Source organism: Rhizopus delemar, genomic scaffold (assembly GCF_000149305.1).
Source record: "Rhizopus delemar RA 99-880 supercont3.7 genomic scaffold, whole genome shotgun sequence".
Taxonomy (NCBI): domain Eukaryota; kingdom Fungi; phylum Mucoromycota; class Mucoromycetes; order Mucorales; family Rhizopodaceae; genus Rhizopus; species Rhizopus delemar.
Window position 1 is genome coordinate 2,553,748 of NW_027137833.1, and position 21,124 is coordinate 2,574,871.

General features: G+C 39.4%; 9 protein-coding genes across 9 annotated transcripts; 3 read left to right on the top strand and 6 right to left on the bottom strand.

The window, feature by feature from the left end:
* Positions 1–1,516: 1,516 nt before the first annotated feature.
* RO3G_10184 (uncharacterized protein) lies at positions 1,517–2,798 on the top strand (the record flags this gene model as incomplete). The annotated part of the gene is made up of 7 exons (XM_067664769.1): positions 1,517–1,667; positions 1,728–1,768; positions 1,818–1,828; positions 1,893–2,117; positions 2,176–2,330; positions 2,386–2,609; positions 2,655–2,798. 7 exons carry the CDS (start codon positions 1,517–1,519, stop codon positions 2,796–2,798), a joined length of 951 nt encoding a protein of 316 aa, XP_067520870.1.
* Positions 2,799–4,367: 1,569 nt separating this feature from the next.
* On the bottom strand, positions 4,368–5,015 carry RO3G_10185 (uncharacterized protein; the record flags this gene model as incomplete). Its single annotated transcript, XM_067664770.1, has 1 exon — positions 4,368–5,015. One exon carries the CDS (start codon positions 5,013–5,015, stop codon positions 4,368–4,370), a length of 648 nt encoding a protein of 215 aa, XP_067520871.1.
* Positions 5,016–5,542: 527 nt separating this feature from the next.
* On the bottom strand, positions 5,543–7,485 carry RO3G_10186 (uncharacterized protein; the record flags this gene model as incomplete). The annotated part of the gene is made up of 3 exons (XM_067664771.1): positions 5,543–6,117; positions 6,279–6,656; positions 6,780–7,485. 3 exons carry the CDS (start codon positions 7,483–7,485, stop codon positions 5,543–5,545), a joined length of 1,659 nt encoding a protein of 552 aa, XP_067520872.1.
* An 816-nt stretch (positions 7,486–8,301) lies between these two features.
* RO3G_10187 (uncharacterized protein) lies at positions 8,302–9,921 on the top strand (the record flags this gene model as incomplete). The annotated part of the gene is made up of 1 exon (XM_067664772.1): positions 8,302–9,921. The coding sequence occupies one exon, from the start codon at positions 8,302–8,304 to the stop codon at positions 9,919–9,921; it is 1,620 nt and encodes a 539-aa protein (XP_067520873.1).
* Positions 9,922–10,083: 162 nt separating this feature from the next.
* RO3G_10188 (uncharacterized protein) lies at positions 10,084–10,679 on the bottom strand (the record flags this gene model as incomplete). The annotated part of the gene is made up of 3 exons (XM_067664773.1): positions 10,084–10,243; positions 10,392–10,513; positions 10,563–10,679. 3 exons carry the CDS (start codon positions 10,677–10,679, stop codon positions 10,084–10,086), a joined length of 399 nt encoding a protein of 132 aa, XP_067520874.1.
* A 1,050-nt stretch (positions 10,680–11,729) lies between these two features.
* On the bottom strand, positions 11,730–12,290 carry RO3G_10189 (uncharacterized protein; the record flags this gene model as incomplete). The annotated part of the gene is made up of 3 exons (XM_067664774.1): positions 11,730–11,736; positions 11,833–12,166; positions 12,212–12,290. The coding sequence occupies 3 exons, from the start codon at positions 12,288–12,290 to the stop codon at positions 11,730–11,732; spliced, it is 420 nt and encodes a 139-aa protein (XP_067520875.1).
* A 330-nt stretch (positions 12,291–12,620) lies between these two features.
* On the bottom strand, positions 12,621–14,427 carry RO3G_10190 (uncharacterized protein; the record flags this gene model as incomplete). Its single annotated transcript, XM_067664775.1, has 5 exons — positions 12,621–12,656; positions 12,707–13,419; positions 13,466–13,549; positions 13,647–13,895; positions 14,046–14,427. The coding sequence occupies 5 exons, from the start codon at positions 14,425–14,427 to the stop codon at positions 12,621–12,623; spliced, it is 1,464 nt and encodes a 487-aa protein (XP_067520876.1).
* A 333-nt stretch (positions 14,428–14,760) lies between these two features.
* On the bottom strand, positions 14,761–18,246 carry RO3G_10191 (calcium-translocating P-type ATPase, PMCA-type; the record flags this gene model as incomplete). Its single annotated transcript, XM_067664776.1, has 5 exons — positions 14,761–15,046; positions 15,101–16,718; positions 16,778–17,375; positions 17,419–17,649; positions 17,710–18,246. 5 exons carry the CDS (start codon positions 18,244–18,246, stop codon positions 14,761–14,763), a joined length of 3,270 nt encoding a protein of 1,089 aa, XP_067520877.1.
* Positions 18,247–19,097: 851 nt separating this feature from the next.
* RO3G_10192 (uncharacterized protein) lies at positions 19,098–19,669 on the top strand (the record flags this gene model as incomplete). The annotated part of the gene is made up of 3 exons (XM_067664777.1): positions 19,098–19,109; positions 19,158–19,302; positions 19,350–19,669. 3 exons carry the CDS (start codon positions 19,098–19,100, stop codon positions 19,667–19,669), a joined length of 477 nt encoding a protein of 158 aa, XP_067520878.1.
* Positions 19,670–21,124: the final 1,455 nt, after the last annotated feature.

Consider the following 21,124-nt stretch of genomic DNA (forward strand, 5'->3'; position numbering starts at 1 on the left):
GTTACAATTCAACTTCTTGACAAGGGACCAAAGCACGAAATCCACATGTTTTGATCTTTTTTCTCATTTTTAAACGATTCTGTACTATTTTCTTCACCTAATACGATCGATACAGATCGAATTGTTTAATTTTAAAAGATACAACTCACTGTAACAATCAAAAGAGTCTCATAATACGTGTGTGTCACTGATAGTTATAAGTGCTATAACACGTTTGCCTAAAAAATCAGAATCTCATCTAGTGTAATACTGTCCTATGTACAGTCTTAAGACTATTTAATAGTCTTTTTTTTTACTAGTTACACATTCCGGTTCTTTGTGCTTACCTGTAACTACTTTTGTACCTGTGATTCGTAAACACAATGGACCCTTCTTGAATACATTCTTCTTATTCTTTATCATTTAATGAATGGGATGTTTGCTTCATACAACATCTTTGATATTTTTTTATTTACAAAACATGTCTGGTCTCTTTAGCTCAACTAATATAACTGATTTCACTGCTATTTGGTGTGCTTCTTATCAGGCAATTTTGTCTATCCTAATTCAGTTATCTGAATAATATGAAGATATGGTTGTTGTCAAGATTGATAGACTTGTGACAAGTGCCTGAAATGTGGCTGTGAGAGAAATCAGATGAGTCTGTTAGGAGATTGCTACTGAATATCAAGTGAGTACCCTGCCCACTGCTTTTTTTTTCCCTCAAAAAGGGTCAACTGATTGACATGTCTACGGGACCCGATCCTAAATCAATTGAAAGAAGACGTATTTCTCATATTATCAAAGGACTGACTGAATGGAATCAATTTGACTTTGGTTTTACATGATTCTCACAGTATGATTGAGTTTATTTATATAAAATGGCGGAAAATCTATGGTAGATCAAATGAAATATTTACAAAAAAACACAGGACTGAGGTTATAAAAAAAAAAAAGCAAAAAGCATACATAGCTCTTGTTTAATGGATTTAAATCATCTTATCTATTAATACTAGTTTCCCATCATTCAAGACATTGTAATGAATATATCTATATTCTTTCATACCATTTGGTCTTAAATACACTCATTCACCATTCTTTAAATAACTTTTTTGTGCATTCACATGATCGAGCAAAAAATCATTGATAGACTGGATCTGAGCACTAGTGACCTTAACCTCATCAATGGATAAGGACAAACTTCTTTCAAATTCTATTGATTTGCATTCACGTTCGACTTTCATCTTCATTCTGCATATCTTATCATCAAAATATTCATATATAATATGCATCACAGCAACCCCCTATAGTAGTCTTGAGTTGTTTGTATAAAAAGAAAAGAAAAAGTAAAAAGCATGGCATAAAAGCAACTTTGTATCTGACTTTTTTTTTTCTGGGAAGGAGGGCGGAAGAAGAACATAATTTTTGAAGTCACGCATCGAGAGTTCCAGAAAAGCTTGAAGGTGTATTAAACTTTTTGATCTTTTTTTTTTTTTCCTTGCTTTTTTCCCTTTTTTCTTTATTTCCTTGTCTCAAAATGTCTGACGATAACAAACAATTAGCTTTATCCGAAAAAGAACTCGGTAACCAAGCCTATAAAAAACGTGATTTTGAAAATGCTCTTGTTCACTATGACAAGGCTTATGAATTGGATGACACCAACATCACTTTCTTGACAAACAAAGCTGGTAGGTTTTTTTTCTTTTTGTTTCATTCGGGTATTTTTAAACTTTATATTTTACTATTAGCTGTCCTTTTTGAACAAGAAAAATATCAAGACTGTATTAAGGTCTGTGAAGATGCTATGAACGCGGTCGCGAATTAAGATGTGATTACAGTTGATTGCCAGGTAAAGGAATTAAAAAAAAAAAAAACAAGCGAGCGAGGAATAGGATAACTTATGCTTTATGCAGAGCTCTTCAAAGAATTGGTAATGCTTATTCCAAATTGGATGATTTGGATAATGCTATCAAATACTATGGTAAATCATTGACTGAACACCGTACTCCCGAAACCCTTCAAAAGCTTCGTGATTCCGAAAAGCTCAAGAAGGAACAAGAAAAAGCGGCCTATTACAACCCTGAACTTGCTGACAAGGCAAGAGAAGAGGGTAATGCCTTTTTCAAACAAGGCAAATGGTAAAGCAGAGCAATCATTTCAGTTTCTTCTTTCTCTAACTGTTCTTTCTTGATATAGGCCCGAAGCTGTCGAGAGATACACAGAGTCCATTAAGCGCAACGATAAGGACGTCAGACCATACTCCAACCGTGCTGCTTGTTACTTAAAGTTGATGGCCATCAATGAAGCTGAAAAGGATGCCAACAGATGTATTGAACTTGACCCTACGTTTGGTAAGTTGTGATGAGGAATGTTTAGAAAAGACGGTATTCTGACATGTTTAAAAAGTTCGTGGTTATATTCGTAAGGCTGCTGCTCAACTTGTAAAGAGAGAATTCACTGAATCTATTGATACCCTCAAATTGGCTCAAGAACACGATAAAGATGGAAAGTGCAGCCGTGAAATTCAACAGCAATTGGCAAAGGCTTACAGTGCCATGAACCCTGGATCCAGTGGAGAAGAATCACAAGAAGAAGTTCTCAAGAGAGCTGCACAAGACCCCGAAGTTCAGGTATGAAAGTAGGATAGATCCTGTCTGGTCACTCACTGTCTTTAGCGTATCCTTTCTGATCCTGTGATGCAACAAATCTTGCAACAAATGCAACAAGACCCTATGGCAGCTCAAGAACACTTGAAGAATCCTCAAGTCGCTGCCAATATTCGTAAACTGATGTCTGCTGGTATTCTGCGTATGGCTTAAAATTTGTAATTTGTAACTTCTTTTGTACATGTTTGAATGTAACCTAATGAACACTTTTGAACCCATAAATAAATGTTTTTTTTTTTATTTATGAAAGCTATTGTTGCGTTGAAATGTAGAGCGAATGAAAGTTTTCGCACGATCTCGCTTTCTTCCGCTGTTGGCACGGTCCAAGCCATCGTCTGGGTTTGTCTTGGCTGGTATTTTTCGAGCATGGATCTTTTGATGAACGCGAGATTGTAAGGATTTAAGGGAATGAACAAATGAAGGACGGGGTTGGCTGATGACCATCACGGAGGGTGATGGAGGATGTGCAGTGGTAGGATGCGCGATGACTCTTGGCGTCTTTTTCTTTTTGGCATGTTTTTGTGCACAATGTACGACACGCCTTTTTTTTAGCCTAATTTTCCTTGGCTTTATACACTGATTTTCTGTGGCTATTTTGCTGTAAAGGATGTAAAGGATGGAATATACCCAATAAATATAGGAATGTAATAATGCTGCGGAAGAGACCATGATGCCAATCGTTGGTGCGTGTTTGATGTTTGAATTTGATATTCTAGAATTTGCTGTGCTTTGTATTGACATTTTGTATATATAAAAAAAAAAAAAAGAGAGAGATAACGAAAGAAGAAAAAAAAAATTAAACTTGTATTAAGATTTGTATATATCAAGGGAGGTACAAGTGTAACAAATACTAAAATTGGTCTTCATAGACCGCTTCTTTTCTCCTTTGATAATTTATACAACAATCAAAAACAATTCATTTGAACGCGTTGTGTAAATATATTGAATTGTTTTACTTTTTAGTTTATCAAAGCAAGCAAAATAAGATGAAGTCTAAAAAAATAAATTGAGGGTTTAATTAACAACTGAGTCTTCAGAACATAACCAATTCATTTCTTTGCTGTTGTATTGAGAAATAATTGAGATATGAAGTTGCTGACTTGTAATAAAGATGATATATTCATTTCTTAAACTATTCTATACCAAGACACTCTCATGTATAAAAAACATTCCATAATAAATCATCCCCTTTTTCTTATGCTTTAGACTTGCATTGTATCACAAGAATACTTTTGATCGCCTACACAAACTCAGTCTTTCCTTTCTCTCTCTTGTCATTACTCCTTTTTTGGATTATCCAATAAAGTTAAAAAAAAAAAACTCCTATTTTGGAGGGAAATGACAACAGGCCTTTTGAAGCGATGAGCCTATTTTTTTTTTTTTTTGAATTTAATGAGGATATAAAATAAAAATAATGCCATATGAATGTGTTTGAATGATCTGATGTATGGAAATAGACACGCCACTCTTTTTTTTTTTTGAATCATAAAAATATACTTTGTATATGACCTGCTTGTGAAATTATTTAAACCCATTTTCCCAACAGAAAAAAAGAAATGATAAAGTATGACAAATGAAAACCGGTGGTTATTCTTGGTGGTAAACATTGAGACAGCCTTCGGTGACTTTATGGTACAATGACAGGGTCCAAAAAAAAAAAAAAAAAAAAAAAAAAAAGAAAAGGTATATGTTTATTATGATTAGTATTAGAGAATTTACAAATTATGTTTGACGAAGCCTTTTTGGTGCGATTTTCGGAAGATCAGAATCCAACGATCTTTTGACACCCAAACAAGTATCTGCTGGATGAGTACGTTTCTTGTTGAATCTTCCATACAACAATTGAATCCATTTGCCATAGATCGACCCACTCACGTAAAGTTCATAATTAATTAAACGCAAGAATGACTTTTCAATCTCATTCACTTCATTCACACTCAAGTTTGCGATATCTGCCCAGACCTTATTTTTATATGTCTTGTCATTCAAGTACTTGGATGCTGTCATCAAGGCTGCCAAAAACATTCTTCGGCCACAGTGAACATAGGGGTTTTTTTCGGTCGCTGTGCGTGTTTGAATGGTGACTCGGTGATGAAATATATAATACAAGGCAAGTTGAAAGACTGAAAAAGTCACTTTTGATCTCCTCAAGAGTTCATAGATGTAAGTGTAAGTAGGTATCATTTTGCTGTGATGTTTGGGTATCCAGAGAGAGTCAATCATTTTCACAGACCGTTGGACGAGTAGGTCGATAAGGATGACTTGTTCATTGCAAAGTTGGTCCAAGAGATGCAAATGTTTGTATTGTAATGCGAGTATGGATAAGTTAGAATTGGTATATTTATGATTGGTGCATGATATTAAAGGCATGACAATGATGAATTATGACAATGAGGTTGGGTGAAGAAGAAAAAAAAAAAAAAAAAAAAAAAAAAAAGAATGAGTTTATTTATATAGAAAGATCGTTGTTATAAAAAAGTAAGACCATATTATTTAGCTTCAGATTTATTATTATTATTATTATTGATAACAAAAAAGAAAAAGAATTAATAAAGCTATCATTCATCAACATACTCATTGTCTATTTCTTTTTCTTATTATTCAACATATTTTTTAATATTCATTCACTTTCTGTTCTTTACATTCAATCATAATTCTCATTTTTTTTATTAAAAAAAAGAACGAAAAATAAAGCATGATTTTAAAAAAAATATTGTTTATTATTTTGCATAAGTTTGTACATGAAATATTCATTGTCAATAATAAAAGAGAGAGAGAAAAAGAGAGAGAGAGAGAGGGGAGAGAAAAAGAGAGGGCATTAAAATCAAACTCAGCATATTATTTTTGTCACGTCATGAAAAAAAAAGGAGAGAGAAGCATGAATAAGGTGATTTTGTTCACTTTGTATGAGGCTTTTCGACCTTTATTATTTGTTGATCTTCATTTATTTCATCCGGTTTGTTTAGTTTTATCGCTTGCAATCCAATTTCTACTTGTTTGTCATCCGATTCTTCCTCAGAATCTGAATCAAGGAACGGTCGGTGATGAATCACTCGCTCTGTTTGAATTTCGCTGTGCTTTGCTGTCTCGCTAATATCATGCGGTATTTCTTCCGTCTGCTCCGCTTGGTCTGCGACATCAACCAGTCTGTGTTCATGATCACTGCTGTGATTGTTATCATTGTTATTCACATCCTCCGTTGGTTCCTGTCCTGCTTTAGGTTTACGTCGGTACGACCAAAGGTTTGAAAACACGCCCCTTTTGTTTGATTTATCTTCACCGGAAGACCTTCCGGATGAGCTTCTTTTGAACATTTTCCCGACTGACAATCTTTCCTTTTTACTATTGCCATTTTGATCTTCTGTGACACTCTCATGAGATTGAATGGTGGTTGTATCTTCTGTCGACACATTACTACCACTGCTATTGCCATTTGTTTTAGAAGACAAAGATAGCTTTAGTGAAGGTGAACCTATCAAGTCATGAGTGAATAGAAAACTATCTCTTGTTTCCCTTACCATCATTATTTTCACTCGTTGTAAGTCCGACTGGATGTTATCAATTGAAACGTTACTTAAGTCAATGTCATACAGATTCGATCACGCTTTGTATATATATTTTTTTTTAATTTACCTGGAGGCACGTCATTTGGTTTACCGCTGATACCCTTACTCAGATGGAATGCGGATAAAATAGGTGACAGAGGAGGCAAAGTGTTGGCATGAGTGGTGGTGATTGTCGGAGATTTAGTATCTGGTTTAAAAGTGCCGATGATGAACGGCAGTTCTGCAGAGAGGAATTGAGATTCTTGATAGTCTTGAGAGACATAGATTCCTGAATGAGCATAGACCAAGACTCGAATATAATAACTAACAGACATGATTTTACTTGATTCAATTGAAATCGTCGGTACTGTATCTTGAGGAATCTGTAGCATGATTTCAATCGTTTGTGCAATATTACCATTATTAGTAATCAATTGCAAGTCCTTTACTGTGCGAGAAATAGGTTCTACAAAAGAGGAAAATGTTCTTTTTTTTCCATCATTTGAATATTTCTCATTTTACTTTTTCAACTTGTTTTACCTTCCATTCACAATGACTTCATGTGTTCTTAGTAAAGAGACAGATATACCTTGCTTTCGTGTGATTTCTAAATCACTTTGAATCGTCATTGAAATCGGCATGGTTGTTCCTGCTAGTTGTCCCTGACAAGGTACGATCACCTGCATGGACGACGTACACTGTTGATTTCCATCGTCTGTCAGAACAGAATAAATGCGTTCAATCTTTTGAGGCATCATTAGCTCTGGTTGGTAGACATCAATCACTTCATAAACTGGTACTACTTTCTGACGATAAAATACATCAATCGTTCCTGTGAATGCTTCCAGAAAATAAACGATCCTGTGTGCTGCAAATCCTTTGCCAGTCGAACTCGGCAGTGCCATCTCGGGCACTTTGACCTCAAATGCAAACCCAACCGTCTTGTTCTTTGACAATTCTAAAAGAACCGGAAGGTCCGCCAGACGTTCATCCGTGTTTTCTGAAAAGGGGACAAAGGCTGTATGATAAAGTGGAGTGTTCTTGGTTGATTTGGCAGATGATTTAAAGATGGGTGAGCAAAGTTTCCAGCATTCATCAAATAATTTATGTGTCGCTTTTTCATTTGCTTTGGGTTGCACCTGGATACGTCCAGTCCAGGCAAGCCAAAGCTTTTGTAAAGTGTGAGATTGATTGGGTGTAAGTAGAATGCTTCCTTGTATACTGTCACCAGGAAAGTATTTTTTGTCCTTGTCATCCAATACAATTTCTACTTTTATATCAAATTTTTGTGGCATAAATAATAAAGTGTAATAAAAAAAAAAGAGAGAAAAAGATGAGTTTATTTTTTTTTTAAAGTTGTTCAGCCACTTTGCCTTTGTGTTACAGTTATAACAATAAAAGTGCTAAATTTCTACAAGGTGCTTGATAGGAGTCAATGCAACTTGAAGATGTCCTCAACTAAATAGGTCAGTGATAAAAAGTAGTTGTACATAAACCATGGATTGTCTCTCAAAAATAAAAGTCCATTTCATAAAGGTTCCTTTGGGTGCTCTTTTTAATCATCAGTCTCATATTATCAGATCCAAGCTGACAAATACAATTCTCTTCCACTTTTCAAAAAATTGCCCTGTGCGCTTTGTCTTCATGGTATCACAACTCATCATTCGCCTCTGTTTCATGCATTGATTGTACTTTTATAATAGCTTAGGAATACCTCTGCAAACCATCCATTTCTTAATCATCTTACTTGCTCACAAAAAAGCCTATGTTTTCATCCATCGATTATTCAGCTTGTCACTGCATTGATACCATTTCGGATTATTTATTCTAAAAACAATTCATTTATCGACCGAGTCTGTTCTTTGCTTTCTATACTCTGAATATTGTTTTCATAAACTACTTTTATCAAAGCTTCCCAAATAAGAAACTCACAACTTATAAATTCCCCGTCTTGAGTCACCATTGCAATAAATGGTTGGGAATGCATGATTTATTTGTTTTGATAAAAGAGGGACTGGCACGAAAAAAAAAAAATCTGATAACTTTTTTTATAAATCCATTTTCCCTACTTTTTTTTTTTCTCTTTTTCTTTTTTTATTTTATATTAAAAAATGTATTTGTTTGGTGGAAAAAGAATTCAAGGTGTACAATTACCTGAGAGTCTTCAAGAAGAGAGTCCTAGTGACATTCAATCTGATAATGACGATGATAACCAAATGACTGATGCTGCTTTAACTCCCAAAGTCAATTCTGATGCTACCAGTGATCCTTTAGAAACAGATGAATTAGATGCTTCATGTAGTCAAGTGGATGCTATACCGCCAAGCTTGATGAAATATGATCATCTGGCTCATTTAAATCTATCGGAATCGAATATCGCCTTCATTGACCCTAACCTTTATCGCTCTTATCCTCGATTAGAAATCCTTATACTTTCGATGAATTCCATACAAGAAATTCCCGATGACATGCCAACTTACTTGCCTCATCTCAAGGTGCTCCATCTTGATCGTAATCGGATCACTTCCCTTCCAGACAGTATCGGTCAGTGGAACCAGATGCAAGACTTGAAGCTGGGTTCAGAGTTTGGTGGAAATCTCCTTGAGGAAATACCCGAGACCTTGTCTGAGATGATCGAGCTCGTCCACCTCGATCTTTCACACAATCGCATCCAGACCGTTCCCTTCCTGCAGGATATGAGTCAACTCAGACATCTCAATCTCTCTCACAATCAACTCAGGCAAGTACCCGACCTCTTTCTCTCTCGCTGTCCCCGATTGGAAACGGTCGATGTGTCCCATAATCAGATTGCGTCGCTGCCTCAAGGCTTTGTGGATAACATGCTGTATCTTTCGGAAATAAAGTTGGGTGTTCTCAACCTGAGTAATAACAGGATATGTATTCTTCCTTTGGAATTATTGGATCAGCCAAGGATCCAGGTCTTTATCCGAGGAAACCCTTTGATCCAACTTCCCAGTGGACAGCAGCAGCAACGCACGGAGCATCGAACGGTCGAAGCCGTCACGCAAGGTTATCTACAGGCCGTACAAAGATTCATACAACGCGCGATACCCACCTCGAGTTATTCGCAGCCGGTCGAACGGCATGCTACTGAACAAGACCCTGGTACTGTACAAGAAGACGACATCAGCACATCTTTAGAAAGTCAAATACCCGCAAGAAGCGAGGCGGAAGGTGGACTGGCAGGGACACTTCCTGATGACGACGGTGATGATCAAGTCGCGACGGGTTTCCCATCGACCGTGTGGGATGATACTGACATTGATGACGAGCATGATCAGCCTTATCTGATTCACTCACTGCAAGAGATCGCCTTACGGAACACAGCCCTCTTTCCCTCTTCGGTCCTCTCCCTGCTGCCTGGCCATCTCGCTTCGGCCATTGAAAACAAGACAAAGTCCTGTCTGATCTGCAAACGGCCCTATATTCATGAATGGGTGAGCACGATTCAGCTCAAGCGCTATCAAGGTTACTCCTCCACGGTGAGCAAAGTCAAGTTTTGCAGTACCGGGTGCTGGCAACGGTATCGGGAGAATATCCGTGAAAGAGCGATGCAGATGGGGAACGAGAATCCACAACGAAGAGCGCTGGAATATGTCCGACAGCAGGGGAATCCACTGCAGCCTGGGTCAATCGAATGGATCATGGCGGCAGTGACAGCTTCAAGAGAACAAGATGAGCAAATGGAAGTAATGGCAAATATGCTCTAGTGTCATCCTTTTCATTGTTTTATTATTATATTTAAATAAAAAAAATTTTATGTCAAACAAATCCTTTTTCATCTTTTCCCTATGTCTTCTTCCTGCACTCTCTTCTTTTCTTCTTCTTTCGGCTGCACCCAATGCTCTTTATTTTTTCCTTGTTCTTCAACCTCAGTATTGTTTACTGTATCTTTTAGATGTAGCCTCCAATTGCGCATTGACTTTTTCTTTCAAGTCATTTATAAAATCCTTTGGTGCAACATACGATGTGTTGTCTTTAGGTCCACCTTTTCTGAAATAGTCCGTACTGAAGATATGGTTGACTTCAATGCTATCTATTTCATTAAATAAGCTCTCTAGTTCCCTGGTTGCCTTTTCATTCTTTAAAAAATGTTTGTAAAAGACAAGTCTCGAGCTGAACAAAAAAAAAAGGAGCATGAATAACAAACTAGAGGGAAGAGCTTTTTATAGAGTTATACCTGACCAAGCCACGAAGTTTGCCTACAGCCTTTCCTATAGCCAGCCCTTCTTTATATCCTTCATCAAATCCTCTTTGCATATTCACTTCTTTTCCTTCTATTATTCCTTCCTTATATCCTGACTTTTATCGGATGAGTTGCAACCCCCCTTTTTTTTTGTTGATAACTCACATTGCCATGATCGTCTTGTAAACGATCCCACTCTTTTTCAGCCAAGTTTCTTTCATAATCTGTGTGTTCTTCATTGCTTTCTGCCCAGACGTCATCATTATGTTCTTGATCCAACATTTTGTTAAAAAATTAAAAAAAAAAAAAAAGCGGATTAATAATACAATTTTTAACTTTATTTTCCAAATTTCTTTTGAAACGCATTAAATAGTAACACACAAAACCCCACAAGCATTGAACCTAAAGAATCATAAGCGGATGGTTCTAAGAGTTCTTTTTGGACTGATTGATAACAATCTGATTCAAGGCGAGAGTTTGTTCAAAGAATGACTGTCCGGGAAGCTTTTGATATAAATTGGGTAATGAGGGCAACAAGAATCATAAAACGTATCAAGTCAACTTGCCTCTTGGAAAAGTCAAAATGGGGGATGGATCTTGAATGACTGGGTTGCGATTAGAATTGGACAAGGTGCTCTTACAAGCTGCTTTTCACAAGTCTTGTTTGTGAGTACATACTTAGATGGGTTGCAAAAGGGAGCCTACAGGGTGTATTCCTAAAAGGATAACGCATGGGTCTACTATTAAGTGCCTTCTGGTTGTTGTTTATATTTGTAGTTTGTGGCTTTGTGTTGAAACGGATCATCGCCATTCATTGACAGCTGGTTCTTATCAACGTATAAGCAGTACAACTATTTTCAAAAATGACAGTGCAAATCAAGCTGCGATTTAAATTTACAAGTGACAGTAAGGGATCTGATTTAGGCGTACACATTGCGCGTAAAGTCTTTTGAAAAGACCTAAAAGTACGCAGGATCCTTTTGAAACTGAGAATTTGACATAGACTTAGGATGACCTGCTCTGTGATTTGAAAAAGACGAAAAGTAGGGCACCTATTTTATAAAAGAATGAGCCACATCACAGTCGCCTGTTACACCTTGAAATGAATCGTGAAGTAAAAGGATTCATGATCCTTTCTCGATCAAGACATGTACCCCCAATGCCTATAGCCGCAGTAGGCTGATAAGTGTCATAACACACTTTAAGCATACAATAAAATTTAAAGTCTCTTTATCATCCATAAAGACATGACTCAATCCTGAAGGGGTGCAAAAGTTCACAATGAACGTTTTTTTATATCCAAAGGTTCTCAAATCATTACATCATCCCAGATCATTTACTAAAAAAAAAAGAAAAAGAAAAAAACATACCATGCATTGTTCAAGGTTTTTTTTTATGTGTGGCTTCATTGAATTAAAAACAACAACGTTTTTACTGACTTAATTCTTCTTTGGTCAAAACACCCAATTCTTGTCTAATAGGTGCTAATTCTTCAAGATATTGCTTGTATTGACCTTCGTTCTCAACCTTATCCTTGAGTCCTTCGAATACACGAACAGCAGTAGCAAAATCATTGACACGACGAGAGGCCTTGAGGGCAGATTCGATAACGGAAGGTGCAGGAACAAGATCGTAAGCGAATGCATTGTTCAAACCACGTTGAAGTTCAAAAAGGTCTTCGACACCGTCAAAGAACTTGACGTAACGTTCAGTGAAGGATTCAAAGCTTTCGTCTTCGTGTCCAGCAGAATAGAAACGCTTGGTCATACCTATTCAAATTAGTACAATCCCTTTTTGAATTCCTTTTTCTTTACTCATGGTAGCAGGGCGAGTGACAGTAGCTGATTGGACAACAGCAGTACGACGAACGACAGAGGAGAAGGCACGAAGCATGTTTACTTTGGTGATGAGTGGGGAGTTCAAGAAACAAGGAGAGAAAAAAAAAAAAATTCAATACATAGGTTTGCAAGTCAGGGTGCGGTATTTGAAATGAACACTTTCACTACAAAATCGTGTCGAATTCGTGCTGCCTATTGGTGGTTGCTCTTGATGATTCGGCTATTGAAATGTTATTTTGCGTCATCATCCTGTTCTTGGGTGCACACCACTGGATCCAAAAGGGACATGCTGACAAAGGGAGTGCGTTAGAAAGAAAAGAAAAAAAGACGAGTTCAGAGAGAGAGAAGAGGGTTAGGTTCAATTTGAGGTGAGTTTATTAGGAATCTAGGAACTACATGAGCATCTAAAATCCTTTGTGGTCTATGTGAAATGATTAGTTTCAATGGGGAAACAAGTTAAGATTGACTTACAGATACTTGAGATACAATCCAGTCTTCAATTTGTTTATTTTCATATATTTCTTTAAAGGGATCAAGACAAGCATCTAAACAAGCCCCCAACTTTTTTTGAGCCTCTTCTTCATCCTGATCAAAAGCACGAATGACATCTTCCAGAATAGAGTTTCGAAGTATAAATCGAGGGTTGACACGATCCATTCTTTCTTTTCTTGTAGGCACATGTTCCTTCTCTTTCAAGAGACGTTCATGATAGGTTTCGAGCCAAGTGTTCAAGAATTCGAAACAGTCCGAGGTCATCATCGGAGCGTCTGTGACGATATCCGCCCACTTTTCTGCAGGCAATCCCAACTCGTAATTGCTAAAAGACCGGTAAAAACGATGATAGTCTACCTTGAACGTCGACATCCAGTCAAACAAGGGCGTGATCACATTTTCCAAATCGTCCTCATCTTCTGTGACCAAGCCTAATTTGGCCCTCATCTTGGATGCCAACTGCTGATGGAAATGCTGGCTGTATTCGTTCGTCAAGACTTGCATCACAAACTCACGGCCTTTCTTTCGGTATTCTTCCAGCTGGCTTTCGTCTGTAGCCGACTCTTTACTGTCCTCTGTAGGAAACACGATGGCATCCGCTTGCTTTCCGGCACCAATGAGCTCATAAAGCGACATGCTTAATTTGACAAGGTTGAATAAGCAAGCATTCGGTTGACGGTGGAAAGCATAACCTGAAGAAGATGAGTGATTGGAACATGACTGGTAGCTTTCTCTTACGTCCTCCTTCATCTGAATGATTACAGATGTAACCTGGATCATAGAAATCCATGATTTGATAAGGTCCATAATCCATGGTTAATCCTAATATAGACATATTGTCCGTGTTGAGCACACCATGATTAAAGCCTAAAAGAGGATGTGAATCATCTTGATGTCTTGTTGCATGTCATCCCTTTACCGATCGATTGCCAATCTGCCACTGTCTTTGCTGTTCTCTTTGTCACATTTCTAAAGAATCGAGCATACTTGTTATCATCTTCTGTCGAGACCTTATCCTCCTTGTCTTCTCCAACCACATGGTCAATCACGTAATCTGCCAGCACACGTACATTCTCCATGTCGTCTCTTGAATAAAAGATCTCAAAGTTGCCAAATCGAATCCAAGAAGGCGCCATGCGAGTCACCACCGCACCTCGTTCAGGCTGGGCTACATGATCTGCTGGTTAACAAAGCTAGGATCCGAATTGTTTTCACTTGCCTTCTTCACGAAACACATTTCTGGCTGTGCCCACCAGCGCCAGTGCACGGGTGGTCGGTATGCCCAAGGCGTGCATATATTCGGACATTAAAAACTCACGAATGCTGGATCGCAGGACGGCATAACCATCGCCAAATCGCGAATAGGGTGTACGTCCTGCGCCTTTCAACTGCAACTCCCAGTGATCGCCTTGGTGGTTCTGGGTCTCGAACAGAGAGATCGCTCGGCCATCGCCCAATTGACCAGCAAAATAACCAAATTGATGGCCTGCATAGCAAAGAGACCAAGGCCGTGTCTCTCGAAGGAGCTTGTTGCCCGAGAAAATCGCTGCAGACTCCTGCTGGTCTTTCCAGATCGCTTGATAGTCCAGGTCAAGGTCTTTGCAGGCCGAGGGCGAGACGGCCAGCAGGGTCGGGTCAGGTGCAGCTTCGGGAAGAACGTGAGAATAAACTGCGCCAAAGACCTGACGAGGTGTTCTCATCAGATTGTTCGGTGAAGACTCTGTGACGCTGGTTGTATAAATGTCTGCAGGTAGTGATTTCGTCAGCTTTGAAGGCAAACTGGGTAGTGATTCCAATGTTCTTGTGACCATCTTTGCCATTGTCATTAAAAAAAGAGAGAGAGAAAAAAAAAAAGAGAAACTTGAAAAATTAGAAATGGCATTACAAAGTCACAGACATGGACTTATGTTTTAATCATGATTATTAAAATGCAATAGAATGATGTAATATAAAACATTATACATGAAAGTGAGAGAATTTTTGATTAAAAAGTGGTGAAGAAGAAAGGGGAGAAATACATGAACCATCGTAAGTTATTCAGTACCCAAGTACTTTTTACGAGTCTCAGAATTAGGGAATAAGAAGCCAAATACATTATCGGGAATCATGCGGATGATGACACCAATCGGAAGAGATAAAAGACCAACGACAATAGCAATAGCCCAGTGAGCACCATCTAAACCAATGACTTGGAAAGCAGCACCACCAAATTGGACAATGAGGACTTGACCAAGACCACAAATGATGAAAATAGCAATAAAAAATTTATTGGCCAAAATGTTTGAAAAGATATTCAGCTTGCTATCAATACGTCTACAACTAATAAAAAAAAAGGTGAGTGTCTTTGCTTTGTTTGTGAGGATGAAAACTTACTTGACTTCATTAAAGATTTGGCAAAACACGAATGTGTTAAAGACGACGGTTTGAAGCACGACACTTTCGGTAGGATAGTTGAGTACACTGCTGTAGAGAAGCACCAGGGTGACTGTGATCTGAAAGATAGCCTGACCGATGATCATCTTCCACATCTTGAACGTGATCAAGGGAGCCGTGCGTGGTTCAGGGTCACGGTCTAATAATTCAGGCGTAGGAGGATCGGTGGCCAAGGCAAGGGCAGCAAAGGTATCCATGATCAAATTGACCCAGAGCAGCTGAACGGCGGTCAGGACGGACTTTTGATCTGTACTGGCCACAGCAGAAATGAAGGTGAGGATGACGGCCGTGATGTTGACAGTGAGCTGGAACTCCAAGAATTTCTTGACGGCATCATTCACACAACGACCCCACATGATGGCCTTGACGATACTCGAGAAATTATCATCCATCAAGATAATGCTCGAGGCTTCCTTGGCCACTTCAGTACCAGCGATGCCCATCGAGAACCCAACGTCGGCCATCTTGAGCGCCGGACCATCATTCGTACCATCACCCGTGACAGCGACGATATCACCCAGCTCACGCAGACGACTGACCAAGATCCGTTTGTCTTCCGGACTCGAACGGGCCAAGACCTGGAGCCGAGGCAAGACGCGGTCCATCTCGGCGGGTGAGAGCTTTCGAAAGACGGGGCCTTCCATCACCTCCCCTCCTGGCGTATAGATCCCACACTGGGTCGCGATGCTCTTGGCCGTCACCAGATTGTCCCCGGTGACCATGCGAACGACGACACCCGCCCGCTGACAGGCACGGACGGCCTCGGGCACACCCTCTCGAAGAGGATCTTCGATACCAAAGACACCGAGGAAGGTCAGGCCGTGGTCTTGCACCAAGTCTTCATAGGGCACATCGCCCTCCTCGTTCGTTCCATTCGGCGGCCAGTGATCAAAGTCGCGGTAGGCCAGGCCGAGGGTACGCAGACTGCGGGTGGCGTAGGTCTGGATCGTGCGTTCGACCTGATCGTAGTCCTCCGTCATCAGCTCACGCGCATGGTCTTGGTCCAGCGACAGGACAGAGGAACAGAGAGAGAGGATGATTTCAGACGCGCCCTTCACGTGGACCCGGTACACGGTCTTTTGGTTCCGATCGCTGTACTGCATGACGGTCGCCATCGCCTTTCGCTCCGAACTGAACGGGTACGCCTGCTCCACAGGCCAGCGGGTACGGAGGGTGTTGTAGTGCTCCGCTTGGACATCCCGCGAGAACTGGAGGAGCGCGGTCTCGGTCTTGTTGCCCACAAAGCACGGTTCGCCCTTTTCGTTCTCGCCTTCGAAAGCGGTCGAGTTCATCGCGATCGACTGGTTGATGAGGTCCAGTGCTTCCTTGGGCACCTGCTGCGGTATCTGGGCAATGGCCGTCTGGCTGCTCTCGGTCGGTTTCTTGGCAAATTCAAAGGTGGCACCAAACGTACCGGCCACTACGGTCATCTTGTTTTGAGTCAGCGTGCCCGTCTTGTCCGAACAGACCGTCGTCGCATTACCCATCGTCTCACAAGCAGCCAAGACGCGAACCAGGTTATTGTCTTTGAGCATACGTTGGGTAGCATAAGCAAGGGCTATCAAGAAAGGAGGAGAGTTAGCATGCGAGAGAGCATGATTTTTTTTTTTTTTTTACCAAGTGTCACAGCCAAAGGTAAACCTTCAGGAACAGCCACCACCACAATCGTCACGACCACGATCAGGATTTTCATGATATCCAAGACGATGGTCGTCGCCTGATCCGGTACACCAAACCGCCAGCCGACAAAGTAACGGATGAGCAAGGCGAGGAGCATCAGCAGACCGGCGATGGAACCCAATTTGGCAATCATTTCGGCCAAATCATTCAATTTCTCTTGAAGTGGGGTACTTTCGGGTTCGGTACGAAGGGCCATCATGGTTCGACCAAAATAAGAGTTTTCACCGATGCTGATGACCAGGTAAGAACAGACACCTTCCAAGATCTTGGCACCCGAGATGATGAATGGATCCGGCAGGTGCACCTGCTGTCCTTTGCTCTGTTCCTGTTCGTTCGCCTTGCGTTCACACTCGAGCCAGGACATCTTACGGACCGCGTCCGATTCACCGGTGGCAGCCGATTCATCGCACTTGAGATTGTGACCTTCGATAAAGATACCATCGACCGGGACGATATCACCCGGTTCGAGATGAAGAATGTCACCGACTTGGATGTCATGAATCGAGATCTGGATCACCATGGATTCTCTTGTCGCCTAAAGATCGATCAGCCTCTGTCTTTTAACAATCCAAATTTACCTTGACGACCCTGTCTTCCTTTTTGGCATTCAACTTGCGAAATTGTTTTTCTTTTTGATAATCATTCACACTGCCCACGAGGACAACGAGCAAGATGGCGACGATGATCGCCACCCCTTCGACCCACTTGACACCTGGGATTCTGTTACCCAGCGTATCATATTCAGGCACAGCGATATCTTCATACAGGCCAACACCCAAAGAAACAACGGCAGCAATGGCCAAGAGGATCTAGGAAAGGGAGGGAGGAGTGAGATCAAGTGGGAAAAAAAAAAAAAAAAAAAAAGTTACCAAAGTTTTATCTTGAAAGGCGATCCACATGAGTTGAAAGATATTCTTGGATGCAGTCTCGGGTAGCACATTGGCACCAAACACACGTCTCCTTTGAGGAAAGGCCGTGATATCAGGAGTGGAGATTGTGATATCCGTACGATGGGTGAGCTGCCTGGCACCCAGCGAATGGACCGTGGGTGTCCTGACGAGTTCTTCCAGCACCGAATCATCCTTTCGTTCCTTCATGATTTGATCCAGCGTGATCGGTTGATGATTGGGTGCGTTCGGTATCAGACCCGATCGAAGGTCGCTGTGAAGACCTCTGGCCACGCCTTCCAGACCACCATAGGCGCGTAACAAGGGCAAGTTTTTGGGATCGATCAAGGCGCCGAGCTGGTCGGGAGTGAAAGCGAATGGGTTGGATGGATCTTGATGCGAGTTGAGGTGGTCTCTTAAATCAATTTTAACTTGGTCTGATTTTTCATTGGTACCCAAGTTGGATATCAGCGTTGGGTTTTCACTCAAGAGGGCACTTGGTGGATGTAGGGTTGTCATGATTTATTTATCCCTTATTCTGTGTGTGTAGGTGGAGGTGAATGTCTATGACAGGCTTCTAAAGAAGAAAGGGAAAGAGAGGATAGGTTGTAAATCAATTAAAAGAAGAAGAAAAAGAAAAAAGAGATGAAAAAGTAGCTTTTTATAAGTAACATAACGGGACAAGAAAGAAAAAAAAAGAGAAAGAGAGAGAGAGAGGGGGGGGGGGAGGGAAAGGGGGGGAGAGAGGGAATCAAAAGAGACGAGGGATAAAGGGATGATCTATTGAAAAAAGTAAATGATATAGAAGCGTGCTTATGAGAGCAAGAGAAACAAGAGAAAATCTTTATTTTGCGTCAATCCATGTAAGTAGGACTTTCTTGCAGATAACATAGTAAAGCTGCATTGGATGATCAAAAGATCATCCTTTGTCTCTTGTTTGTTTCTATCGATTATCAAATAGATTGAAAGTACTTCGCTTCTCTTGCCTCTCTCTCTCTCTTTTTTTTTTTTTTTTTTTTTATCGATTTATTATTAAATAGAAACGGAGGTAGAAACTGTTATAGGCCCTGCACCCCTTCAAGACCTCCTTATTAATGCATGTTGAATAAATGGTATAAACTAAAATACCAGAATATATACAAATATATATATATAATATACTCTTAAACTTATCCAACACTTACACTCACTCACTCACTCACTCACAAAAATGCGTTCTATTAAAAAATAAAAATGAGAACGGAGTATGAATAAGATTAGAAAAGGTATTTTGTTATTGTTTCCATCTAAAGTAAGCATTCCTAAATGACCCTTTATATTATTATCTTTTATTATTTCTTTAACTTTTTTTTTTTTTTTATAATTAAAAAATGGCACCGATGGTAAGTAAATCATGTCATTCGTTTGTTATATAATAACACATTGAATAGAATAAAAGACGCCAAAATTCGAATGTGTTTGCCATGTTTGACAAGGCACAGGTCATGGAATTCAAAGATGCATTTAGTATTATGGATACAAACAGTGATGGATTGGTGGATATCAATGATTTAAAGATTACATTCGAAAGATTAGGTAACACAGTCGTATTCTATAGTTTATATATTAAATTCTTAAATCAGGTCAGCCTGCCACAGAAGAAGAAATTAAAGAAATGATGGGTGACGCGACTGGACCAATCAATTTCACCGTCTTTTTGACATTAATGGCAGATAAACTGGCAGACACGGACAGTGAAAATGTCATTTTGAAAGCATTTTCAGCATTTGATGATCATCACAGTGGAAAGATCAATGCAAACTATTTAAGGGAATGTATGGTGACCATGGGCGATAGATTCACAGATGAAGAAGTGGACATTATGTTTAAAGGTTCTGTAGTAGACGAAGAAGGAAACTTTAATTATAAAGATTTTGTAAGAATTTTAAAACATGGAGAATAAAAAACGCAGGATGAGTTCATTCTCCCCTCCCCATTCTATACACATGATTCTATCACTGAATCCCATTCATCTCATCACTAACATCACAAACAGAATTCAAGGGCAAAAAAAAAAGAGAGAGAGAGAGCAGACTATTTATTATCGAGGCATGCATTTATTTATATCTTCTTCTTGTCATTCCCCCCCCCCCCCATGTCATCGTGTGTATTCGATACGTTTCTGATCTCATTCGGTTTGCTTTGTAGCTGTTGGATCATGTCTTGTTCAATCATTCCTTCTTCACCAATAAGTACATGTACCTTATGCAAAATGAAAGAACCCTATTTAAGCTCAATGACATGGCATACAAACCATAGCCAATGATTGTTTCATCTTGACATCTTTTATCCATCCTCTTCCTTGATGCTTTATGAACAACCTTTCCTCTTCTGAACATTGGGCTTATGTCATCCTCAGCAAAAAAAAAAAAAAAAAAAAGGCTGGATCGTTGTACGTCACTGTCAATTACAGAAAATAAAAAAAGTTACATAATCGATCGAAACCGGTCGTCTAAGATCGTCATTTGCCTCCTGATGAATGACTCGTACACTGTTTGAAAAGCAGTGATGAGCTTTTACATTTTTTATTCCCTATTTGAAAAAGAGGGATGAATCCAATATTCACCCATCCTCTTTGAAACACATCATGTCACAGTCAAGAGCCATCAACAAACATACCTCCCCCCTTCTCTACTTCAAATGGAATCGTAACCCCCCCCCTTGAAAAATACATATTCGGGATTATCCACGAATGGGTTTCTTTTTTCATCTTCCGAGATCATCCATTCTTTAATTATTTTTTTTTTCTCACATAAAACAGACAAATCAGATTCATCAACCTCAAATGACAAAAACAGGATTGAATTTATTTATTTATTACAAAACGCCTTGCTGCTGTTGTCTCCTGAAAAAAAAAAAAAAATTGTGTACTGACTCGGAATTCTACGATGCCCCTGCTTGTCATTTAGACAAGCTTTCTGAGTGCACCGTTTTTCTTGCTCTTTATATGATTCTAAGCCCTGCATAGACTCATCTGCACACACCCACACACACTCTCTCTCTCTGTGTGTGTGTGTTCAAATGGTTTTTAAAAATGAATTATAAAATAAATACATCTTGTTTTAAAAGTAGAGGTCTACAACAAAAAACAAACGTTTCCTATTTGCATCTTGTCTAAAAAGGATAGAATATGCCACTGGTTCTATTTTTTTAAAAGACATAGCTGACAACAGGTTTAAGTGTTGGTTCAAAATAAATCAAAGATAAAGGAGATGATCACAGGCTAGGTTTAAAATCAAGTCTTCATTCCATCAAATCTTACTCTCATTTCCTAAAAAAAAAATAAAATAAAAGGCTGTATTGTTATTGGTATAGCATACAAGTCTAAATACGTTTTTATTTCAGAAAAATCTATAAT